The following is a 22,364-nucleotide window of genomic DNA, read 5'->3' as shown; positions in this document are numbered from 1 at the left end:
GAACCACAACAAGCGACATCTGGTAGGATTTACAGTTATCTCCCCTTGGGTGCGTTTTCGCGCAATGCTCTGTTGTTTCCATTGCCTGGGCACAAGGAACCTTCAAAATAATTACAAATTAAAAACAATATGATAATTTTATTTACACACAAATAAAGGGTTATAATTATTTACTTTATAGATATATGTATCGTTATTTATCGACGAATATCATAAAAAGATTCATTATTTTTAACAAATGATTAATACAGATAATGACGAGCTAAACCTCTTATCTTTGAATATTTACTGTTATTTATGTGGGTTGGTCGCGATTTCACACACCTGTCAGATAGGTCGTCTCAACTGAATCAACATGGTCAACGCTGGTGTTGTAGCGACTCTTCTTTTTGGAGGTACGACCTAGCTAAAGATAACCTTGTTAAAGAGCTGTTCAAAAGATGATTACTAAGAGACGTATTTCGTCGTTTAACATTATTTCCATTCCTCTATTCACCACGTAAAGCGGTTATATTCACTTGTTCACCCCGGGATTAGAACTGTTTTTTTAGCAGCCAAATGTAAGAGGCAGCTGACGGGATCGGGTGGTCAGGTTCGCTGACTTGTTTGATGCATGTCGTCGTAGATTTGCGTAGATTGATGCTCAAGATGCCAGTCACTGGATTGTCTGCTCCAGATACGATCATTTATAGACCACTTCATATATCTGGAATACTGTTGAGTGAAGCGTTAAACAACAAACAGATAAACAAACAAACACACTTAATAGATTGTTCGGTTCGCGGGGCGTATAGGGGTAATTTAGCGGTCAAAGCCTTCCGTCGTCTCATAACAAAATTAACATGAAGGAATAGTTAATTTCATTACGTTTCCAGATATGTTTTTATCAAAATAAATGTTCTTTCCTACACAGGCAAACAGCGTTTAAAAATTCTTTAAACAAATAATGCACGTCGGTACACGTGGTCCTAATACTTACAGAAGTATTACCCCAAATGCTGATGCCCATCTATATATGACACGATCTTCAATTTTCAGGCCTGCTTGTTACAGCTGATGAGGATGCAAGAGGTAAGACGGATAACGGATGATGTTGTGGGTACCTTTGGGGCTCACTGAATATTTGAAGAAATGAAGAATATAGTTTTGAAATTCATTAGACAATCAAAAGTGTAAAAGAGGTCAATCACTCTATTGGATACAAGAAACAGGGGTCAATCAATTCCACCATAAAGGCCACATATCTGGTCAAAACGGACCAGTGCAATATCAGATTGAAAACAAAGATATATTTAGTGAAGAATGAGCGAGTGACTTTGGGTTAACGCCGTTGTGAACATTATTCCAGCCATGTCACGGCGTGTCCGTTTAATGTGGGAGAAACGCCCGAGGTGGTGCACGATGCTCACAAACCTAGTAAAATAATCGGGGCCAACCTGGATTCGAACCCATAATTATTGGTTTCTGGCGTGCCCAAGGGACGCAACTGTGCACAGCGAATCACGGCGCCTTAGATGACTGGGCTTCCCGTGCCCCCGAGTTTGACTAAGAGCATGTAGAGATCAAAACATGTCCAAACATTCTTCTATGACTTGAACATGTGAAATTAAACTGAGAAATATGCACATGACCAGAAGCACATAACTCCGCACGGTGACTTAGGCCACTGGGTCACCTGTGCCTCCATATAATTGCCTCCAATATATGTTGTTGATTGTGTCTCATCGGACTAACCCGAAGGCGTGAGACGTTGCTCATTTTATCAACCATTAGTTTGCCTGTCCCAGATTATTGACCGGTTTCCTTGATAGAGTTGGAATATTGCTGACTGCCGTACCACGTTTTATTCGAAACCCACATTCTATGCTATATCAAAGTTTAAGATGTCTTTCAATATTGCACTTAACGATGACCATAATTACACAAAGACAGGATCTCTCATCTAGCGCGACCTGATATACTTATAGGCTTATAGACACTGAATGGTCGCCGGACCGCCTCCTTGGTCTTGTAGTAGAGCGTCCACCCGGCCGCGTCATACCAAAAGATGGTACTTGTTACTCTGCCTGGAATTAATGGCCTTAGGGGCTAAAACAAGGACTGGTGGGCTCAAAGTATTCATGTTAAACTGCGGCATGGTATCTCAGTGAGTCTGGTTTATTAAAATCCCGGTGCAGACAGACTTCATTTCGTTCTGGTGTCAAAGCACGACACTTGTTGATCTTATGTGTGAGTGAGTGAGTAAGTTTGGGTTTTAGTGATGCGTTGAACAGTATTTCAGTTTTATCATAGCGTATCAGCCTGATGTGGGAGTAATGTCAGAAGTGATGTTGGCCTTAGAATTCGTCAATTTGGTGAAACCCACTCGCGTATGGTGCTGACAAACATAGAAACATAATTAGAACGTATCTGGGATTCGAACCCACGATCATAGGATTCTGGTACGCCCGAGGGACGACGTGTTGGACCTACATTGCTCCGAATCATATTCTATATTCTCTAAGTATGTCACATTTGTAGAGACGTGACACAGGCGTTACCAAACTGAAACACCATAGGGGCCCTGTGCAAGTCTATGGCTATTGTATCCCTGCTCTGTTAAGAACTCATCGACGACTTTTCAATCCAATGCCGCAATGTATGCCTCGGGTCTCTGAATCGATCAGGACCAGGTGTCCCAAGGATTGTTGAAGCGCCTTTAAATGGTCTTCAGAGAACTCCAGCTTCCCATCAGCTCAAACTTGAACCCACCCACTCTCGTAAAAGAATCATCATTAAGATAGGAAAATAATCCTAACTCAGTGAGAGTTGATGAAGATCAAGATGCCAAGTGACGAGGATGACAATCGCTGTCTACTGTGTAATTCTGCAACGTTTTATTACACGTTCCAATTTGGGAGAAATTTGATTTGTTGTTTTTTAAAACAATTATTACTTTTTTAATCCAGTATAATCCAAACAAAATTTATAAACTGCCATGTTATATCAGTGAAAATTTTGTAGATACTAAATATACATAGGTGCACTGATAATCTAATAATTTACAAGAAAAGGACTGGCACAGGCAGATTCCGATTGTGTATGCGTATGAGTATGTATTCACATTTAATGGTTTTAACCTTTTCTATGTGTTCTTCTCAAATACCTTGTGTTGACATTTTAATTGTGGCGCAAATCATGATTGTTTGACATGAAAAGACAAATGTTATATTTAAGATGCATTTTTTTCATTATCTTACTCTGAAAAAAGTTGTGTCATTGAGACAGACTGCCAGTAGGTCTGACATTAAATTTATGTCACTCAAGTGAGATACATATTTACATTTTCAGATAAATGCAGTATTTAATCACTCAGTACCTAATAAATGTACATCTTATTTGCTACCTGGTAGGGTTGGGACGGGTAAACTCGGACGGGTAACAGGACTACCCGGACCCGTGGTTAGTCACCTAATACATTGTTTCATGCCAAAAATTCACTATTACTAGTATTAACTACATGGTTACACAAGCCACTTATGTTCGCATTTCTTCATGACGTTGAACGCATTCCTTATGACATATATGTTTGAATAAAGATAAAACTTCTGTCAACTTGAGTGTATATGCATCACCAGATCGTTTTATACATTTCCTCGGGCTACAGTCAAACTATTCCCAATCGGACATACCTATCTCTTGAAACCAACATCGGGTATCCGGGTAGGGTCGGGTAATATGGGGTGGGTACCCGGGTAGTAAACTTGTCCCAGCCCTACGACCTGGTATTGTGGCCGGGAAAGAGTGAAAGGAGAGGTGAGGTGAAATGGGGTTTAACATCGCGTCCAAGATTATTGCACTTATATAGCGACGTGCATGTACGTGTGTGTGTTTGTGTGGATGCTTGTACTAGTCCGGACTGATGCCGATTTATAGTGCTAGCTCACTGAGATATCATGCCGCAGTTTAACATGAATACCCTACTCAGACACAGTATACTGACTCCGAGCCGACCAGTCCTTGTTTTAGCCCCTTAATGCCGAGCGCCAGACAGGGTAACAACAAGTACCATCTCTTAACATCTTTTGGTATGACGCGGTCGGGGATCGAACTCCGGACCTTCCGCTCTCCAGTGGGGCGCTCTACAACTAGACCACGGAGGCGGTTAACGGCGAAAGGGTGCCATGACACGTAGAGGGTACGCAGAGGAGGCCAAGGTACGTATGGGACGCAGAGTATCGGGTGTTGTTTAACTTCTTTTGAGCAGTATATATCGTGTTCCAGTGCAGCGTTCTGCCCCTATATGTGGCAACTGCAAGTCCATCTCCAACCCCCGGGACTGTAGACTCTTCAAACAATGCCACCATCATCAGGTACGGACAACACACACAAATATCATTTGATTTGTGAGCACCAGCATCTTTCCCTAACCCACCTGAATGAATGTATATATTTCATCCCAGTTATGTGAAATGTCAATTTATATTTAAATTTTGCCTTGTAAAAGCGTGAAAGAGTCACGAGTTTGAAGACATATGATAGGTACAGACAGAGGATTGTGGAATAAAATACGTAAACCGAGAGAAGAGTAAAGAAACATCGGGAAGTTTCTTTACAGTTACGTTTTACAAACATTGTGGCAATTTCGAGACAGGAAACTTAATGTTTTGGCGATTTCGCTTCATTGTTATGACAATGACAGACGATTGATGATGTGGGCTTCTTGGGCACTCTCATGGATGACACTCCGCAAGTTGAGGTCATCTCCAGGGCACCTTGGGGATGACAACCGTTCTCAGGTTACCCCCAGGGGATGTCTTACCTTTGCTTGTGTCCCTGACGGGTGCCACCGGTGGGGCAGGACACGCTCACCTTTTCACAAACCCCCGGTATCATTACTTTTTTAAAGTGATTCATAAACACACGCTCAGGATATAGTCGGAATCGTACAATCGACTCTGCTTTATGCAGAGATTTTATTGGATATGGAAAGTGTTTTGTCGCTTTATTTACAAATACTTCCCTTGAAATCAGGCATGTTCCTTATTTCTTTTGGTTAGTATATACACAATACATGTGTCATACCATTTTCCTGTTTCATGACCAGTCGTCTATAGCGCCGCGATTCGCTGTGCAGATTTGCGTCCCTTGGGCACGCCAGAAACCTATGATTGTGGGTTCGAATCGCGGTTCGCCCCGATTATGTTTCTAGGTTTGTCAGCACCATACCCGTGCTCGTGGGTTTCACCGAAGTGGTAAACGTCTGAGACCTGCATCACTTCGAGCCTTCCCCCCACATTAAACTGACACGCCGCGATATAACTGGAATACTACCAAAAGCGGCGTTAAACACAACTCACTCACACTCTTGTTTCATGATCAGGTCTGCGAGACGGAAAGGGTTGGGAATCATTACAACCTCCAGTGTGCGGACAGAGACGTACGTATGAACAGAGCCATGATGATATGACAACCTTAGTCTAACTGAACACCACGGACGAGACATGTTAAGGATCCTTTCACCACAGTGGAAATGTGAAATTATTAGGCTATGTCAAGCTTTGTAATATTGGCCTTTCTTTCCGTTCTTTGTGTGATTATGACACAAGGTACAATACTGTGGCTACGATAACAGAGGGGCGGCCATTACATAATCTGGGACGGGAGGTTGGGGAGCTGGGTTGATTGGGTTTATGTCCCATAAGATGAACGCCAAAAAGATGTTGTCCTCCAGGTTTACCCTAAAACATAATCTGTTCACTGGACATGCTAAATGTTCTGAAAAGACATTGTGTTGTGGGTATAAAGAATGTTGGACTCTCCCTTAAATGGTTCCTAAATGATCGGTCCCTTAAACAGCTTATAAATTCCCATTCGTCACCACTCGCCCCTTTCCGTAACTCGCTATTCGGCTTGTCCCGGAAATAACACGAGTTGGTCACGAATGATAAATTCCATGACCCATACATGTGTAGTGTATTTACCTACACTTCCACTGCCTGAAGATCCAGGTTACAGTTGGTCTTCAGCAATCCATGCTCGTGGTAAGGGATGGTCAGACTTGCTGACTTGGTTGGTGCGTGCCATCGTTTCCCAAATGCATGGGTCGATGCTCATGATATCAATCACTGGATTGTCTGGTCCAGACTCGATTATTTTCAAAACGCCGTCATATAGCTGGAATATTTCTGAGTGCGGCGTTAAACATAGCAAACTAACAAACAGACCTACACTTCATCAGTTTTGGTTCGGTGTTGACTCACGATCAGTTATTACATAAACGCTTCCTGAAAACGGCGTGGATCGTTGCCCTTAATATCAATCACTTGATTGTCTTGTCCAGAATTGATTTTATATAGACAGCCATGCTTGCTGCAATATTGCTGACCTCTGCGTCAAAATAAATTCGCTTGGTTGCTTGTAAACAGAAATGCCAGGCAATCTTGAACGAGAAGAACAACAGGAAGAGGTTTTTATTTACACTGTACTCCAACATGGATTGCTGTTCGGACGCCTTCTGCAACACTCACCTGTTTAAAGAAGGTAATAATAATAATAATAATAATAATAATAATAATAATAATAATAATAATAATAATGTTTTTTTAACGTTGGGGCTAGAATTGTTTTGTGCACTTTTGTGCACTTTTGTGCACTTTTGTGCACTTTTGCACACATTTATTTGTCTGATAATCCTCTTGTGAAGCATGTCAAGACTCATGATGAAAACAAGGCATTCCACATTTTTCGAAAACGAGCCAAGGATGTGGGACATAATCTCAATGTCGGTGTTGATTATGTTGATGGTTCTGTACTGCTGGACGGTACAGAAATGAGTGTCAACCAAGCGAAGTGCCATATCAAGTCGGCCCAGACTCAGTTTTTCTATCTGAACGACCACTGCATCGAGTTTATGTGCAGTGTGTTGAGAAGATCAGCAACCCCGCAGAGTCCTTCGCTTGAATAAGGTCGGCTGGCCTGAAAAGTGAAATAGAAGGCTTTCTGTTTGCTGCTCAGGACCAGTCACTTCCCACTCGAAACCGTCAATCTGTGATTTTGCATCAAAATGTGAATATGAAAATTTTATGTAGATTATGTAATGAATTTAATGAGACTGTCCAACACATTGTCAGTGGAATTCCAGCTTTGGCACAAACACAGTGTCTTAAGCGACATGATAGAGTGGCTCCATCATTTTATTACCGTCTTCGCTATGTTTGTGGTTTTGACACAGAAGTCCATATTTAATCCACGTAAACCTTATGCAAGACAGTGGCAATATGAGACTCCTCCCTCTTCCCGAAGAGTTTTAATTCATAAATATAAACACATGCTGAATAATACAAGTGTCACGAAAGAAATAGGTTCATACACGTAGGTACTAGTAATTATTTCAAGATAACGGACATGTGTATTATGTAATTAATTATGAAATACAATGGTACATTCAGCTTTCTATTCATTGAAATGTTGGGCCTGTTTTCTTATATACTTCACAACAACAGAAGCGGTCACCACGACGGCGGTCACCACAACATTAGAAGCGGCCACCACGACGGTGGTCACCACAACAACAGGTATATTGGACATTTGTAACTATGTCTCGATACACTGATATCATGTCGTGTGTTTATCATCGCAGACTCTGGGACCGCCAGTGGCGGTTCCGGCCAAAACGTGATCCACAACATCATATGCTTTTCGTTAGATCGTGTTCTCCGCCTCTGGTGTGTCTGGTCCAGACTTGATATGTGGCGATCTTATTTCTGCTTCTGGCGTTAGACCACCTATATTCCTTCGCTCGCCCACTCTCTTTATCCAACGTGTGCCCCACACTATATTCCAATTGACATTTAGCTGTAACTTCCCGAGTCTGGAGCGGACAATCAAGTGGACGATATTATGACGCCGTCGGGGTACGATAACATGCAATTAACTAAGACTTTCCGATGAATTACATCACCTCTTATCCAGTTTACTAGGGCCCAGTTCTACCCCGGCATCCCAACAGGGAACTTTTTCAGTATGCCGGCTGTTAAATATACTTAGTTTATCTTTGACCCAATGCAAAAGCACCTTACTCGAAATATGTTTAAAACGCAGCAATTCATACATTAGAGTTGCGTCCCTTTGTCGTGTCAGAATCCAGTGATCAACGATTCGAATCTTAGATTCGGCATGACCATGGTCCTTGTCTGTTGTACCTACCCGTGCTCTCGGGCTTCACCAAAGTGGTAAACGTCTGACACCTGCATAACGTACGACTTTTTTCCACCTTAAACTGACACGCAGCGATATAGTTGATATGCTGTTCAAATTAGCGTTAAACACAACTCATACTTTTGATCTCACTCACTATTTCGCCAATGTATTAGTGCCATTTTGAGACGTTTAAATACCAAGCGCACACCGGTAACACATTCCTTCGAGATCGACGTTTGACCTGATGGATGACTCATTGTCTTTGCCATTTCTTACACCAAACATTTTCTACCGATTTTGAGACTATTTGATTTGTAAACGTAAGCGTTAATGTTTGCGAAGGTACTCCATGAGCTGAGTCAAAAGAATGTTTGCTGTTTTAAAATTAGTTTGGTAGATGCCAGTATCAGGAATAAATATGATACCTTGTATTGGTCGGTCGCCTCTGAGTACTTCTTCAAACCTTCGGTACGAAAGTGCCTTTTTGATTAATATCGCAGTTATCTCCAATTATCAATTGTTTTATTTACTGTTTTGCCTTACTGCTTTGTTTTTCTGTTTTGTTTTACTGTTTAGTCTAACTTCTTTGTTTGACTGTTTTGCCCTACTGTTTTGTTTGACTGTTTTGTCTTACTGCTTTGGTTGACTGTTTTGCCTTACTGCTTTGTTTGACTATTTTGCCTTACTGCTCTGTTTGACTGTTTTGCCTTACTGCTTTGTTTTACTGCTTTCTTTGACTGTTTAGTCTAACTTCTTTGTTTGACTCTTTCGTTTGACTGTTTTGTCTTACTGCTTTGGTTGACTGTTTTGCCTTACTGCTTTGTTACTGTTTTGCCTTACTGCTTTGTTTGACTGTTTTGTCTTACTGCTTTGTTTGACTGTTTTGCCTTACTGCTTTGTTTTACTGTTTTGTTTGACTCTTTTGTCTTACCGCTTTGTTTTACTGTTTTGCCTTACTGCTTTGACTGTTTTGCCTTACTGCTTTGTTTGACTGTTTTGTTGGATTGTTTTGCCTTACTGCTTTGTTTGACTGTTTTGCCTTACTGCTTTGTTTGACTGTTTTTTTTTACTGTTTTGTCTTACTGCTTTGTTTGACTGTTTTGTTGGATTGTTTTGCCTTACTGCTTTGTTTGACTGTTTTGCCTTACTGCTTTGTTTGACTGTTTTTTTTGACTGTTTTGTCTTACTGCTTTGTTTGACTGTTTTGCCTTACTGCTTTGTTTAACTGTTTTGTTTGACTGTTTTGTTGGACTTTTTTGCCTTACTGCTTTGTTTGACTGTTTTGCCTTACTGCTTTGATTTACTGTTTTGCCCTACTGTTTTGTTTTACTGTATTGTGTCACTGTTGTAATTTACTGTCCAGCTTTACTAGATTTCATTACTGCCTTGTTTCACTGTTTTACTTTACGGTTTTACTTTAATTTCTTCTTTGTTTTCAGGAGTTCCCTGTTTTGACAAAGTTGGTATGAACTGTCAACAGAAAGAGGTCGACATCTGTAAAAGCTTCAACGTAGGCCAGAAGTATTGCCCGAAAACATGCAAACATTGTTGACAGTTGAAGTTATTAGTGACATTGTTTATCAATATATTCCTCATTTGTTGCTCATTGAGGATACACAAGTAAACAACTCACACACATTACGTACATTATCTTTTGTTCATTTTCAGTACATCGCAATGAATATGCATTAGTGGTAAAGTGACATTACGTTTGGGGTGTGGTCGGGCAGGGAATGCGGGGGTGGAATGGATAAGGGTGTGGGGTGGGGTGGGGGGCATGCGTTACAGCTTCGTCTTCGGATTGGATTCTTGCACAGGCTTTGATTGTTTGGTGTTTAACGCTGCACTCCAACTAGGTGAAGGTCATGTTACCAAAGGCGCAAAGTTTAACCTTTCCATGTTTCATGTCATATTCCAGTTCGTATTGAGCAACAATCAGAGTACTAATAGTTTTTAGAGAAATGTATCGCGTGGGGCTTCTGTTTGTTTTACGCCGCACTCAAGCTATATGACTGCGCTCTGTAAATAATCGAGTCTGGACCAGACAATCAAGTGACTGACATTATGAGCATCGACCCACGCAATTGGGATACGATAATATGTTTCAACCAAGTCAGCGAGCCTGACAATCCGATCCCGTTAGTTGCCTCTTACGACAAGCATGGGTTGCTGAAAATTAATTCTAACCCGGATCTTCATGGGTTGCTGGTGGATAAAATCGTAAATGCCAAGGGCGTTCATCACCTGGTTTTTCCTCCACGTTTAGCTGATACTACGACGCTGTATTTAACGGTGGTAAATCCGACTCACTTACTATAAACGATGGTTATATTATTCTGACCAGAGTAGAAAAGCAGAACAAATCAAAAGGCTTCCCCCAAAACTGATGTCAATTGAAAATTGCCAGTTGCATTAATTTGTTTTATTTGTTGTTTACCCCACAAACAGGAATATTCCTACTTGATGACGGCGGCCTGTATATAATACAGGCCTGGAGAGTATAAGAACCAGAGATTGATATTATGAGCAACGCTCCACGCCGTCCATCCGATCCATTAAGTCGCCTCGTACGAGATGCAAAGGTTTCTGTGGAACTATTCTAACAATTGTGTATTTAAACATAAACTTCAAATGTACCAAATAGTTATAATCATCGGCCTGATGCCATTTTCTACCTTGACATTTGTAAAGTTCCCTGTGCCTGTGCCTGTTCCTGTGTTCGACGGTCCCCGACACCCCAATTCCCACCCCCGGACTAGCCCCTTCCGCTCTGCCAGCTTCCACTTCCGGTACCTTGATGGCTGTTGCTGACACTTGAGGACCATCGGATGTAGCTGCCCCCGTTGCTGACACTGCTGCTACCATAGAAGAATGCTTGGAGCAAAGTTGATTTTGTATATCAAATCCGATTACGGCGAATTTAACCCACTTCATACCCTTTGGGGGGCACGGGAGCTCACTCATCTGAGGCGTCACAATTCACTGTGTAGAGTTGCGTCCCTTGGGACTCCAGAAACGTATTATCGTGGGTTCCTTTCCAGTTCGCCCGATATGTTTTCTCTGTTCATCAGCGCCACACCCGTGCTCGTGGGTTTCACCAAAGTGGTAAGTGTTTGAGACCTGCATCACTTCGGAATTTCGTCCCACATTAAGCCGACATGCCCCCGTGGTATTACTGGAATACTGCTGAAAACGGCGTTAAACCCAATTCAATCACTTACCCAATATTCCCAATTCACATGTGTATGGTCCCCATTTTTAGAAACCCCAATTAGTTCCCTTTTTTTAGAAACCTAATTGTTTTTAACATTCACATTGTCTTGTTATCGGTGAAGTATCAATCTGCCTAAAAGCTGTTTCACGAGACGCGAATGGTATCCTTGGAATTTTACGTCACTATTAGCTGATCATCAAGCACATCCCGCCGGGCGGCACAGCTATAAATGGGCTGCACGTGTTTCCAAAGGAACTATATTTTCGGATTTTAAGTGTAACTGACAGCAGTCCATTCAGAAATTCTATTTTCAGAAACAACATTTTGCCAATTAACAGTATATTTATTTGTCCATTAATTCGCGACGTGGTAGAATTAGGCTCTCATTTTCTTTCCATTAACGTCAAACAATGATATATGAGAAACCATTTCCCTTGACGTTATAAAGGAGGATCAATGTTAGGTGAATAGACATTGTTTTAGATAGATCATTTTCACCGTCACATTGAGAACCCTTTTGCTTATTTAAGAGAGCACTTAAATACTTCCATATCGGATAAAAACTCAATTCTGTAAGTTTGGGGGCGAGGTGTCGAGGTTTACCATCCGATAAACTATTTTCATGATGTCTAAAGCTTAAGTAAATAAATAACAGCCCTTATCGTCATGTCTTACTTGGACATAGAGATTCAATATCGTTATCGAGATAGATTATCGAGACAAATCGCAACAATCCAAAGGTCTTCTAAGCATATGTTGGTGTTGGTGGTTGTGTTGATCTAAAACTAGGGTGATTATGCATGTGTGAAGAGCTACCATGGATTGTGTGATGTCACCATTTTCACAATTATAGTTTGTGTTGAAATTTTGAATTCGTCTCTTTGTCCTTGATGTGATTTTATAGGTTCGTGGAGGCCACCATGTTGTTTTCCCGAATTTTTACCGGCTTTCGTATTTAAACCGCAATCCTAATTTTATGTTCTCTTTCAATAAAATAAAGGCAGTTACAGGAAGAAATAGGCATGCAGCTTCCCAAGTATTTTATTATATGTAGCCAACCGGACATTGGCAGACTTTTTCAACGGGCACGTCCGTAGCCCCCCAGACTAACATATCGAACAGATGTAATGAAAGACGAACATATTTATAACATTGGTGGCAATTTAATCAGCAGGTGCCGTCTTTGCGCACACGTACATAGCTAGTTAAAAATATCAAATTATCTGCTTATCGCACAACACCTTTGTTTTGAAGGTAAACATGGATGTAATCCATAAAACGGTTGCGATTTACACCGAATTCTTCCCAAGTATTGTGAAACAAATGGTCACTGTACCCAAATGAATGAACAATAAATAGTAAAGAAAATTTATTTTGTCAAAGTACACAGTCATTCGCGCAATCTGGTTTGTCGTGTTTTCCCGGTAACAGTGAGTGAGTGAGTGAGTGAGTTTGGTTTAATGCCGCTTTTAACAATATTCCAGTTATATCACGGCGTGCCAGCTTAATATGGGAGGAAAGCCCGAAGTGATGCAGGTCTCGGACGTTTACCACTTCGTTGAAACCCACGAGCACGGGTATGGTGCTGACAAACCTAGAAACATAATCGGTGCGAACCGGGATTCGAACCAACAATCATAGGTTTCTGGCTTGCCCAAGGGAGTCCGACGCAACTCTGCACAGCGAATCGCGGTGCCTTAGATGACTGGGCCACCCGTGCCCCCTCCCGGTAACAATATTTCTGTATGTTGCTGAGAGGTGTGCGTGGTAAGGAATGAATGAACGAATATGGCCATGCGGTAACCGTAGCTAGCTGAAACTATGATATAAAAGAAATAAACTGGCAAAGCAGATGTTTTTCTTTCCCTGACTGGCGTTCAACATTAAGGGGCTAAAAAGGGACTGATATGCTCGGAGTCGGTTACTGTGTCTGAGTGGAGTATTCACGTTAAAATGGGGCATGGTGTCTCAGTGGGCTAGCACTATAAAATAGCCATTAGTTCGGACTAGTACCAGCAGCCACACACACACACACACACATTTTACATGGCCACAGTACATTCAGAAGCAGAAGCAGAACTAGGACCAGGTGTGTCATGGTGTCCCTAAGTACTGAAATACGGTAAAGTACGGTTATAACGAACTCAAAGGGACTACAGATTTTAGTTCGTTATAAGCATATGTACAGCATAACTACAGCAAATAGTCGGGACCAAAAAAGTAGTTCGTTATATCCGTCAGTTCGTTATAAGCGTGTTCGTTATAACCGTAGATTACTGTATAAAGTAAGATAAACGAAACAGACGAACGTAATAAAGAAAGACATCTGTTATGATGGACCCGGAGTCGGCTGAAAGAGGATCGGTTGGTCACAATGTGTGGTAGGCTGATTGGGTGTCAATGTATCATGGGTGGCATTGATTACATGCTTGTTGTCGAAAAGAGACCCGTTTCATTATCTATTATACACATATATCGTATGTCCTCTGTTAGACACCTGGCTGTCTATTACATTCTCGCAGGCCGTTGATCCGCGTCTATTTTGTTTAATGCAGGCAATGTGGCAACTACCTTTTACCCACTTACCGAATTCGACACTCATACAAAGGGTGCAGGAAACGGTCATTATTAATTTAATATTTACAACGTCGATAAAATACCAACAATGTTTGTAAAAAATTCAAAATAAAAATGAAGTATACACGTCTCAAATATTTATTCAAAATGACACCGAGTTATTTTAGAAGTTCATCAATTATCAAAACGCCACATCAAACGAAACGATTCCAAAGATATTTTTGCTCAACCAAATAACCACTCATGTACTTGATAATCGATACACCTGTCAGTGCTGATAGTGATTGCAGCTTTACTGACAGTGTTTCCCTCTGGAGTCATACTATGGTAATCAGCTGGAGCACGCGCGAGCTGATATCGATGACAGGTATATCTGCCATCGACTGCTGATAATTGACAGGTGTGAATCAGACTGTAGATGCGGAATGTATTGGCCGCCAGAAATGGGGAATATTTCTCACCTATGGATGGTTGAAATAGAAAAAGCATTATTGTAATATTTAATATAGTAAGGCTTGCGATGGGACTGATTTGTGGTGCAAGATCAACCTAGGTCCTCACTATTACATTTGTTTATTAATCTGTATTTTATTTTTACTCGCGTGTGACTGTCTGGGTGTTGACCTTGGTGCTTGCATCTGTGTAGTTCAAATGGCTGATGGAGGCACGGGTGGCCCAGTCGTCTAAGGCGCCGCGATTCGCTGTGCAGAGTTGCGTCCCTTGGGCACGCCAGAAACCTATGATTGTGGGTTCGAATCCCGGTTGGCCCCGATTATGTTTCTAGGTTTGTCAGCACCATACCCGTGCTCGTGGGTTTAACCAAGGTGGTAAACATCTGAGATCTACATCACTTCGGGCTTTCCTCCCACATTAACTAACATTAACTATAATACTGTTAAAAGCGGCATTAAACCCAACTCACTCACTCAAATGGCTGATGGACCTTGGCTTAACCTAGGACTAGCACCATGGAAAGACGACCATTGATCTCGTGGAAGGCAAGTTGACAACATTTGGTTCGCGCGGTTCCTGTGCAGCTCCGCAGGCCTTCCCTGGTGACAGCGCCGTCCGTGGGTCTTTTTTGTTGCCATCGTGAACATCAGACACAGGGGCCTTGCAGAAACTGCACACATTTCCGATTACAGTCAGCAGCACTGGTTGACGTTGGCCAAATCTCGTATCTATTTCACCTTATCTGAGTCTACCTCAATCCCACCGATGCTGATAATGTAACCTAAAATCTTGTCCTGGGGAGATTTCTTTAATCCAGACACGAAGGCGTGTCAAAAACCTTTCAAGACGCTCTAACTGTTGTGTACGGGAAAATATGATCAGGTCATCCAAGTATATAATAACGAATAATGTGTGTACTTATATTGCCCTGAACCCATAACACAAGGTGCTCAAACCGCTAACATTATTAGTTAATGGATGAATGCGCACTTGATTCATTCTCACTGGGGAGTATAAAATCCAAGCTACCTGTGAGGCGCTAGAAGGTTAAAAGCCAATATTATTATCATTTCATCCTACAGGGTACCCATTCCAAGCAGGGTGAACAGAACAAAGTCACCTGCCTTAGGAGACACCACATGTGGAACATGTGCTTCAATGTGAGGGAACAGGGAATCCCTAGAAACTCTCAGTCACCCATCCAACTATTCTCCACGTCCTACGTTGCTTGACTTCATCTGAGACCGCCTCCGTGGTCTAGTAGTAGAGCGTCCGCCCAACGAGCGGAAGACCGGGGGTTCAATTCCCGGCCGCGTCATACCAAAAGACAAATGGTACCTGTTGTTACTCTGACTGGGGCTCGGCATTAAGGGGCTAAAACAAGGACTAGTCGGCTCGGAGTCAGTATATTGTGTCTGAGTAGGGTATTCATGTTAAATAAATAGCACAATAAAATCAGCATCAGTCCAGACTAGTACAAGAAGCCACACACTCACGTGCATGCACATCGCAATAACGTCACGTGATTTGTGACCTGCACATGATACAGATCTGGAGATGTCATCCATCCAAGCGCTGCGTCACAAGATGCTGGCAGGGTGTGGGGTGTTGGACGGTAGAATCCCAAAGGTCCTTCTGTGACAGAGAGTTAACTGACTATGAAAGTCCTGTTTCCACCCTTGCCGAACTAGACTGGAACTACTGGGCTCGATCGTAGCGCCGCCGTAGCGTGACTATTACAACAGACGTCCTTTCTATGTCCCTCCTATTGAACAATCAGATTCCACCTCTCATATCACTTGCATTTGCCTCAAATAAAATGGTGTCGCCCACAATTTGATCGATAATCAAGATCTATAATGCAATAAAACTGGTCTTACGTCGCGAAGTGCATCAAATTACGTGAGCACCCATCTTCCCGAGGCAAGTGAGTTAACTGATTAGAAAAGTCCAGTTTCCACCCTTGCCGAACTAGGCTGGTATTATGGAGCTACAATTTGGCTGGACTAACGAGTCTATGTATAGTCCAATCAAGATTGCGCAACGAAATCTTATTCCGGTTCGTAAACTGTCATGCAGATTTTGGTCGATTGCAGGATTTGCAAAGCATGTGCACCGCCAACTCGTTGTCAACAGATATTTTCAAAATCTTTGCATGTTTTTAATCAAGGTGCTCACGTGATTTGATGCATTTCGCGATGTAAGACCCGTTTTATCACAATATAGATCTTGATTATAGAGCAGATCGTCCTGACTTGGCGCCGACATTTTGTTTGAAGCAAATGCAAGTGATACGAGAGGTGCAATCTGATTGGTCCATAGGAGAGGCTAAGAAGGGACATAACTGGTAGTAACCACTGGTGGAATTCCAGACTAGTTCGCCAAGTCTTTTAAAGTCAGTTAAATCTCTTGCCTCGGGAAGATGTTGGTACACATGCTTTGCAAATCCTGCAATCGACCGAAACTGCACGTCAGTTTACGAACAGGATCTCGATTTCGTTACGCAATTTTGATTGGACTATGCAGAGACTCGTTAGTCCACCAAAATATAACGCCATAATAGCAGTCTTGTTCGGCAAGGGTTGAAACTGGACTTTTATGGTCAGTTAACTCCCTTGTCTCGGGAAGATGTTCTGTGAAGGCTGACTTTGATTTGAGAACGAATTTTGCAAATTCCGTGTTAGAGTGCATGTGTTTTGAACACGGCCTCCACTATAGTAAGACCATATCTACTGTCACCTACCATAACTACAACCACACGTATTTAAATAACGGTGGTTGTGACATGTATCAGTACGATATAACACTCACATACATGTTACAATCACCGTAAAGACCCGTGAAAATTCCGGGGTAGAATATGCATGCCGTAAAAGGCGACTATGCTTGTCGTAAGAGGCGACTAACGGGATCGGGTGGTCAGGCTCGCTGACTTGGTTGATGCATGTCATCGATCCCAATTGCGTGGATCGATGCTCATGATATTAATCACTGGATTGTCTGGTCCAGACTCGATTATTTTACAGGCCGCCGTCATATAGCTGGAATATTGCTGAGTGCGATGTTAAACAACAAACAAAACAAACGTTATTTAAAGATGTGTGGTTGTGGTTATGGTAGGTGACAGTACATATGGTCTTACTATAGTGGATGCCGTGTTCAGAACATTTATGACTTGTGTAATTGTTTGTTGTTTAACGCCGCACTAGAGTACAAGTATGCATGCTTGTGTATGCACGTGGAACTGAAGCAAACATTTATGCGTGGCAACCTGGATGCGTTTGTTTGTTTGTTTGTTTAACCCTGCACCCAGCGATATTCCAGCTATGTAACGGCGGTCTTTAAATAATCGAGACTGGACAAGACAATCCAGTGATTGATATCATGAGCATCGATCTACCTGATATGATGATATGCATCAATTAAGTCATGATCAGCGAGCCTGACCACCCGATCCCGGTATTCGTCTCTTTCGACAAGGATGGGTCGGTGAACACCAATGTTTAACCCGGATCTTGACGGGTCGAACATTTATGAAGCTCGTGTTGGAAGAGTCGTGACCGAGATGTATATTATTCACTTACAGAAATGTCTCGCAGAGGTCACATTCTAGGATTACAAGTGAGATGAAGGCACTCAAATCATAAGTTATTTGTTTTGCATCCATACGTTATGATTTCACAAAGTATTATTTCGACGCCTGAGTACACAAAGCTACGTTTAGGTGAGTAATGAACACACAATAAATTGGTATCTTGTGGGACTCATGTTGTGATTAATTACAATAGAGACACATTTACGATCGTTAGATGCCTTCAGAAATACACTCCCGTAATGAAAGGTACAGAGCGGGGACTGGTGTAGAGACCTCTGTATACTGGTTGGTTTGTTGTTTAACGCTGCACACAGCAATATTCCAGCTATATGACGGCGGTCTGTAAATAATCGAGTCTGGACCAGACAATCCAGTAATTTACATCATGCGCAATGATCCTCGCAATATGGGATCGATGACATGCATCAACCAAGTCAGCGAGCCTGACCACCCGATCCCGTTAGTCGCCTCTTACGACAAGCATAGTCGCCTTTTACGGCAAGCATGGGTTGCCGAAGATCTATTCTACCCCGGGTCTTCAGGTGTCTGCGTACACCAACTACATCAACGCCGTCATCTGAGACAGCACTGGTGCCAGACACAACCTATGCAGGAAGGGCGGCATTTGAGGCTGGGGTCCAAGAATGTAAGATCAGTTTAAAATTTTCTTAAATTGCGTTGGTTTTGTTTTTGACGAAAGCTAATACCAAAATGAAACAATTGAAATCATAATAAGTGAGTGAAGTTTACGCCACAATCTGAGTGAGCGAGTTTGACGTCTCAGCGGTCATTTTATCAGTCATTTTACGGCTCCTAATTAAAATATTTCAGTTATATCTCAGCGGATTGTACATGATTGAGCACCCGTGGGGATTCCGGGTTAGAATCGCTCCTCAGCGTACTTTGCTTGTCGTACGAGGCGACTTAATGGATCGGATTGTCAGGCTCGGTGACTTCGTTGGTTGACAATGGATTGTCTGGATCACACTCGTTTACTTACAGTCCGCCACAATATGGCTGGAATATAACTGAGTGGCGTTAGATAACAAGCAAGAAAAGAAAAACATAACCGAGTCTTTACCAAGCAATGCATTGACTTTCAGCATGCGCGATGACAAGAGCCAATCACAGAGCCTGACCACCTGAATCTGACACGGATTCCCCATGAGAATCACCTCTTTCCTCCTGGTATTCCCTGACACCATTTCCTACTCCAAACATGTCGTGTCAGATTAACATAGTCAACTCTAGACGTTCATAACGGACAAAAGTTCAATCTTGGAGCAAGAGGTGTGTTCTTTTGTTTGTTGTTTAATTGACCGCCTCCGTGGTCTAGTGGTAGAGCTGTCTCTGAGTGGGGTATTCATGTTAAACTGCGGCATGGTATCTCAGTGAGCTCGCACTATAAATCGGCATCAATTCGGACTAGTACAAGCAGCCACACAAACACACACACGTACATGCACGTCGCTATATAAGTGCAATAATCTTGGACGCGATGTTAAAACTCATTTCACCTCGCCTCACCTTTGGGTTTAATTAGTAAAGTCGTTTTTAAGTCGCCGAGCCTGACCCTCGTATCCAATTGTAACCTCATCTTTCGACACGTTTTTTTTAACTCCCCACTCAGCAATATTCCAACTATATGACGGTGGCCTGTAAAAGATCGAGTAAATCATCATTTAATTCTTGTTTTTTAATTAGAGATTGAGTTAATTGATACATTTTGATAATATTATGTACATGTATTGTTTGTTTGTTGTGTAACGCCACACTCTGCAATATTCCAGTCATATGACAGCGGTCTGTAAATAATCGAGTCAGGACCAGACGAGCCAGCGATTAACATCATGAGCATCTATCTACGCAATGGGGATACGATGACAAGCATCAACCAAGTCACCGAGCCTGACAACCAGAGCCCGTTTGTCGCCTCTTACAACACGCATCGTCGCCTCTTACGGCAAGCATGAATACCTATTCTAACCCAGATCTTCACGGGTCTGGAGCATTCAGAAGCAACATTATGGTTCACAGAGTTGTTTACCTCCCATTTAAACAATATTCCAGTTATTTCGCGGCTTGATGTAGATCTTTGACGTTTTCTGCTATGGTGAAACCAGTTAGCACGGTGCTGACAAGCCAACTGAAACATCTGGGATTCGAACCCACAAAAGAACACTGTTCTAAACAGCGAATAGCGGCGTGTGGGACGACAGGTACTCCAGTGTCAATCTTAGAATCAATAATTGGCGCTTCATATTGCTGATTAATACACCAGTGCTATATCCTATTTCACAGTTAATGCACAGGTCATGTTTGCCGTGTGATAGGTTCTCGAGTTCTTATTAATGGCTGTTATCAAATTACAGGTAATGGTCTAGTGGAGCAAGCGTAGGGCAGAAACAAGCAAGGTCAGGAAGGACGACTTGGCCTGTATCAGATCAGGAATTATCCCTACCACAACGCTACACAATTATTTCTGTATACTGGAGGACAGAAATGTACAATTCTGCACGACAAGTGCGTGCCATGGCAAAGTTCACTGAGAGTGCCAGTTTGACGATGTGAGGTCGTCAGATTTTCTTTGAAGAGCGGCCTTTGTGGTGATGCAGCTGAGCTGTTCTTGTTAGCAGAACATTAATAACGACCCGTTTATACTTCTATAATTATACCCTCGATATATTTCTTGATAGTTGGAATATGCACGTGGAGCACAAGCTAAACATGACGGCGTGGCAACCCTCGATATCCTTCTGTTTGGTTGGAGGATGTAGGCATGTGGAGCACGAGCTAAAAATGACGCCGTGGCAACCCTCGATATGCTTCTTGATGGCTGGAATATGCGCATGGAGCACGAGCTAAACGTGGCCGCGTGGCAACCCTCGATTTGCTTCTTGGTGGCTGGAATATGCGCATGGAGCACGAGCTAAACGTGACGGCGTGGCAACCCTCGATATGCTTCTTGGTGGCTGGAATATGCGAAAAGGAGCACGAGCTAAACGTGGCCGCGTGGCAACCCTCGATTTGCTTCTTGATGACTGGAATATGCGCATGGAGCACGAGCTAAACGTGGCCGTGTGCCAACCCTCGATATGCTTCTGTTTGGTTGGTGGATGTACACCAATGTAGGCATGTGGAGCTGAAGATTAATGTTTATGGGTGGCAACCTGGATACGCTTGTTTGTTTGTTTAACGCCGCATTTAGCAATACTCTGACGGCGGTCTGTAACTAAACGAGTATGGATCAAACATTTCCAGGGACTGACACCATGAGCATCGGTAGATGCAACTGGGATACGATAAAATATCAAAAAGTTCACACATTAAACAAGTATGCGTATTGACAACCCGAACCCCTTAGCCGCCTCCTTCGACAAGCATGGGCTGCTGAAGACCAATTTCAACCCGGATGTTAACGGGTTACCTCGAGACGCTTCTGGATGGTTGGAATATGTAGGCTACAAACTTTTGGTTGCTGCTTTAAAAACTGAAAAAAACATAAACTGTGAAAGAAGAAACCGAGCAATTTTATTTTTTTACACAACACTGCTTTTGATGGGACTGTCAAGTCCAATGAACAATATATATTCTGGAGTATTACCTGGGGTCAACTTTTCCGGGGTTTTTCTGGAACAAAGCAACCTACCCATCCCTCCTCCAACTCACAACCCCCACCCATTCGACCAGAATTATATTGACCATTGTGTTTTCAAACGAACTGTCTTTTCCTGACCACATTTCCACCCCCAAAATCATTACGCTGCCACCTCAAATTGGTTCAATCTCACACACCACATCTGGAGACACTAACGACTATTGCGTTCTTCTCGACGACTACTCCACGTTCTTAACTCCCTGCCCATTTCTGTTCTGCCAGTCTTTGACGTCGGTATTGACTTTTCAACGTGACCCCCCGTTAGGTCCATACAGTGAGGGGACTGAAAGCATGTCATTTGGCAGATAATGCTCATAAGGTCACGCTGAATCGGTTCTTCAAATGGAGAATATTCAAATAACGATCTTCGTTGGGCGTGGTGACATGTATTCCCCGACAGTCGGTATCGTGACAGCAACCTAGTGCAACCACAGCGTCTAGCGACGGCGTCATGTCCAGCAACCAGCTGCAGCATATACCAATTGCCTTTTCTGTCTGTCCTGCTGACAAACGTGGTATATGACTGTTGATTTCAGGACTCGAAATGCATTGACGAATATTGTGAGCATTCATATACTGTTCCAAAAAAGAAACGCAAAGACAGATTTGTGTGAAGTATGAAAATACATTTATACGAGGAACCGTACAAGGTATTCAGCCAAAATGTTGTGGAGAGAACACTTGGT

The 22,364-nt window shown here is 42.4% G+C and overlaps 1 protein-coding gene across 1 annotated transcript; it reads left to right on the top strand.

Moving 5' to 3' along the window:
• The first annotated feature begins 353 nt into the window (after window positions 1-353).
• LOC139458885 (uncharacterized) lies at window positions 354-9,733 on the top strand. Its single transcript, XM_071240320.1, has 7 exons — window positions 354-395; window positions 1,039-1,071; window positions 4,264-4,352; window positions 5,363-5,419; window positions 6,408-6,522; window positions 7,488-7,556; window positions 9,621-9,733. Exons 1-7 carry the CDS (start codon window positions 356-358, stop codon window positions 9,731-9,733), a joined length of 516 nt encoding a protein of 171 aa, XP_071096421.1. The 5' UTR covers window positions 354-355.
• The last annotated feature ends 12,631 nt before the right edge of the window (window positions 9,734-22,364 follow it).

Source organism: Haliotis cracherodii, unplaced genomic scaffold, assembly GCF_022045235.1.
Source record: "Haliotis cracherodii isolate W230 unplaced genomic scaffold, xgHalCrac1.p SCAF_13, whole genome shotgun sequence".
NCBI classification, from domain to species: domain Eukaryota; kingdom Metazoa; phylum Mollusca; class Gastropoda; order Lepetellida; family Haliotidae; genus Haliotis; species Haliotis cracherodii.
Note: the sequence above shows the minus strand (reverse complement) of the source record. Positions and strands in the feature narration are given on the sequence as shown.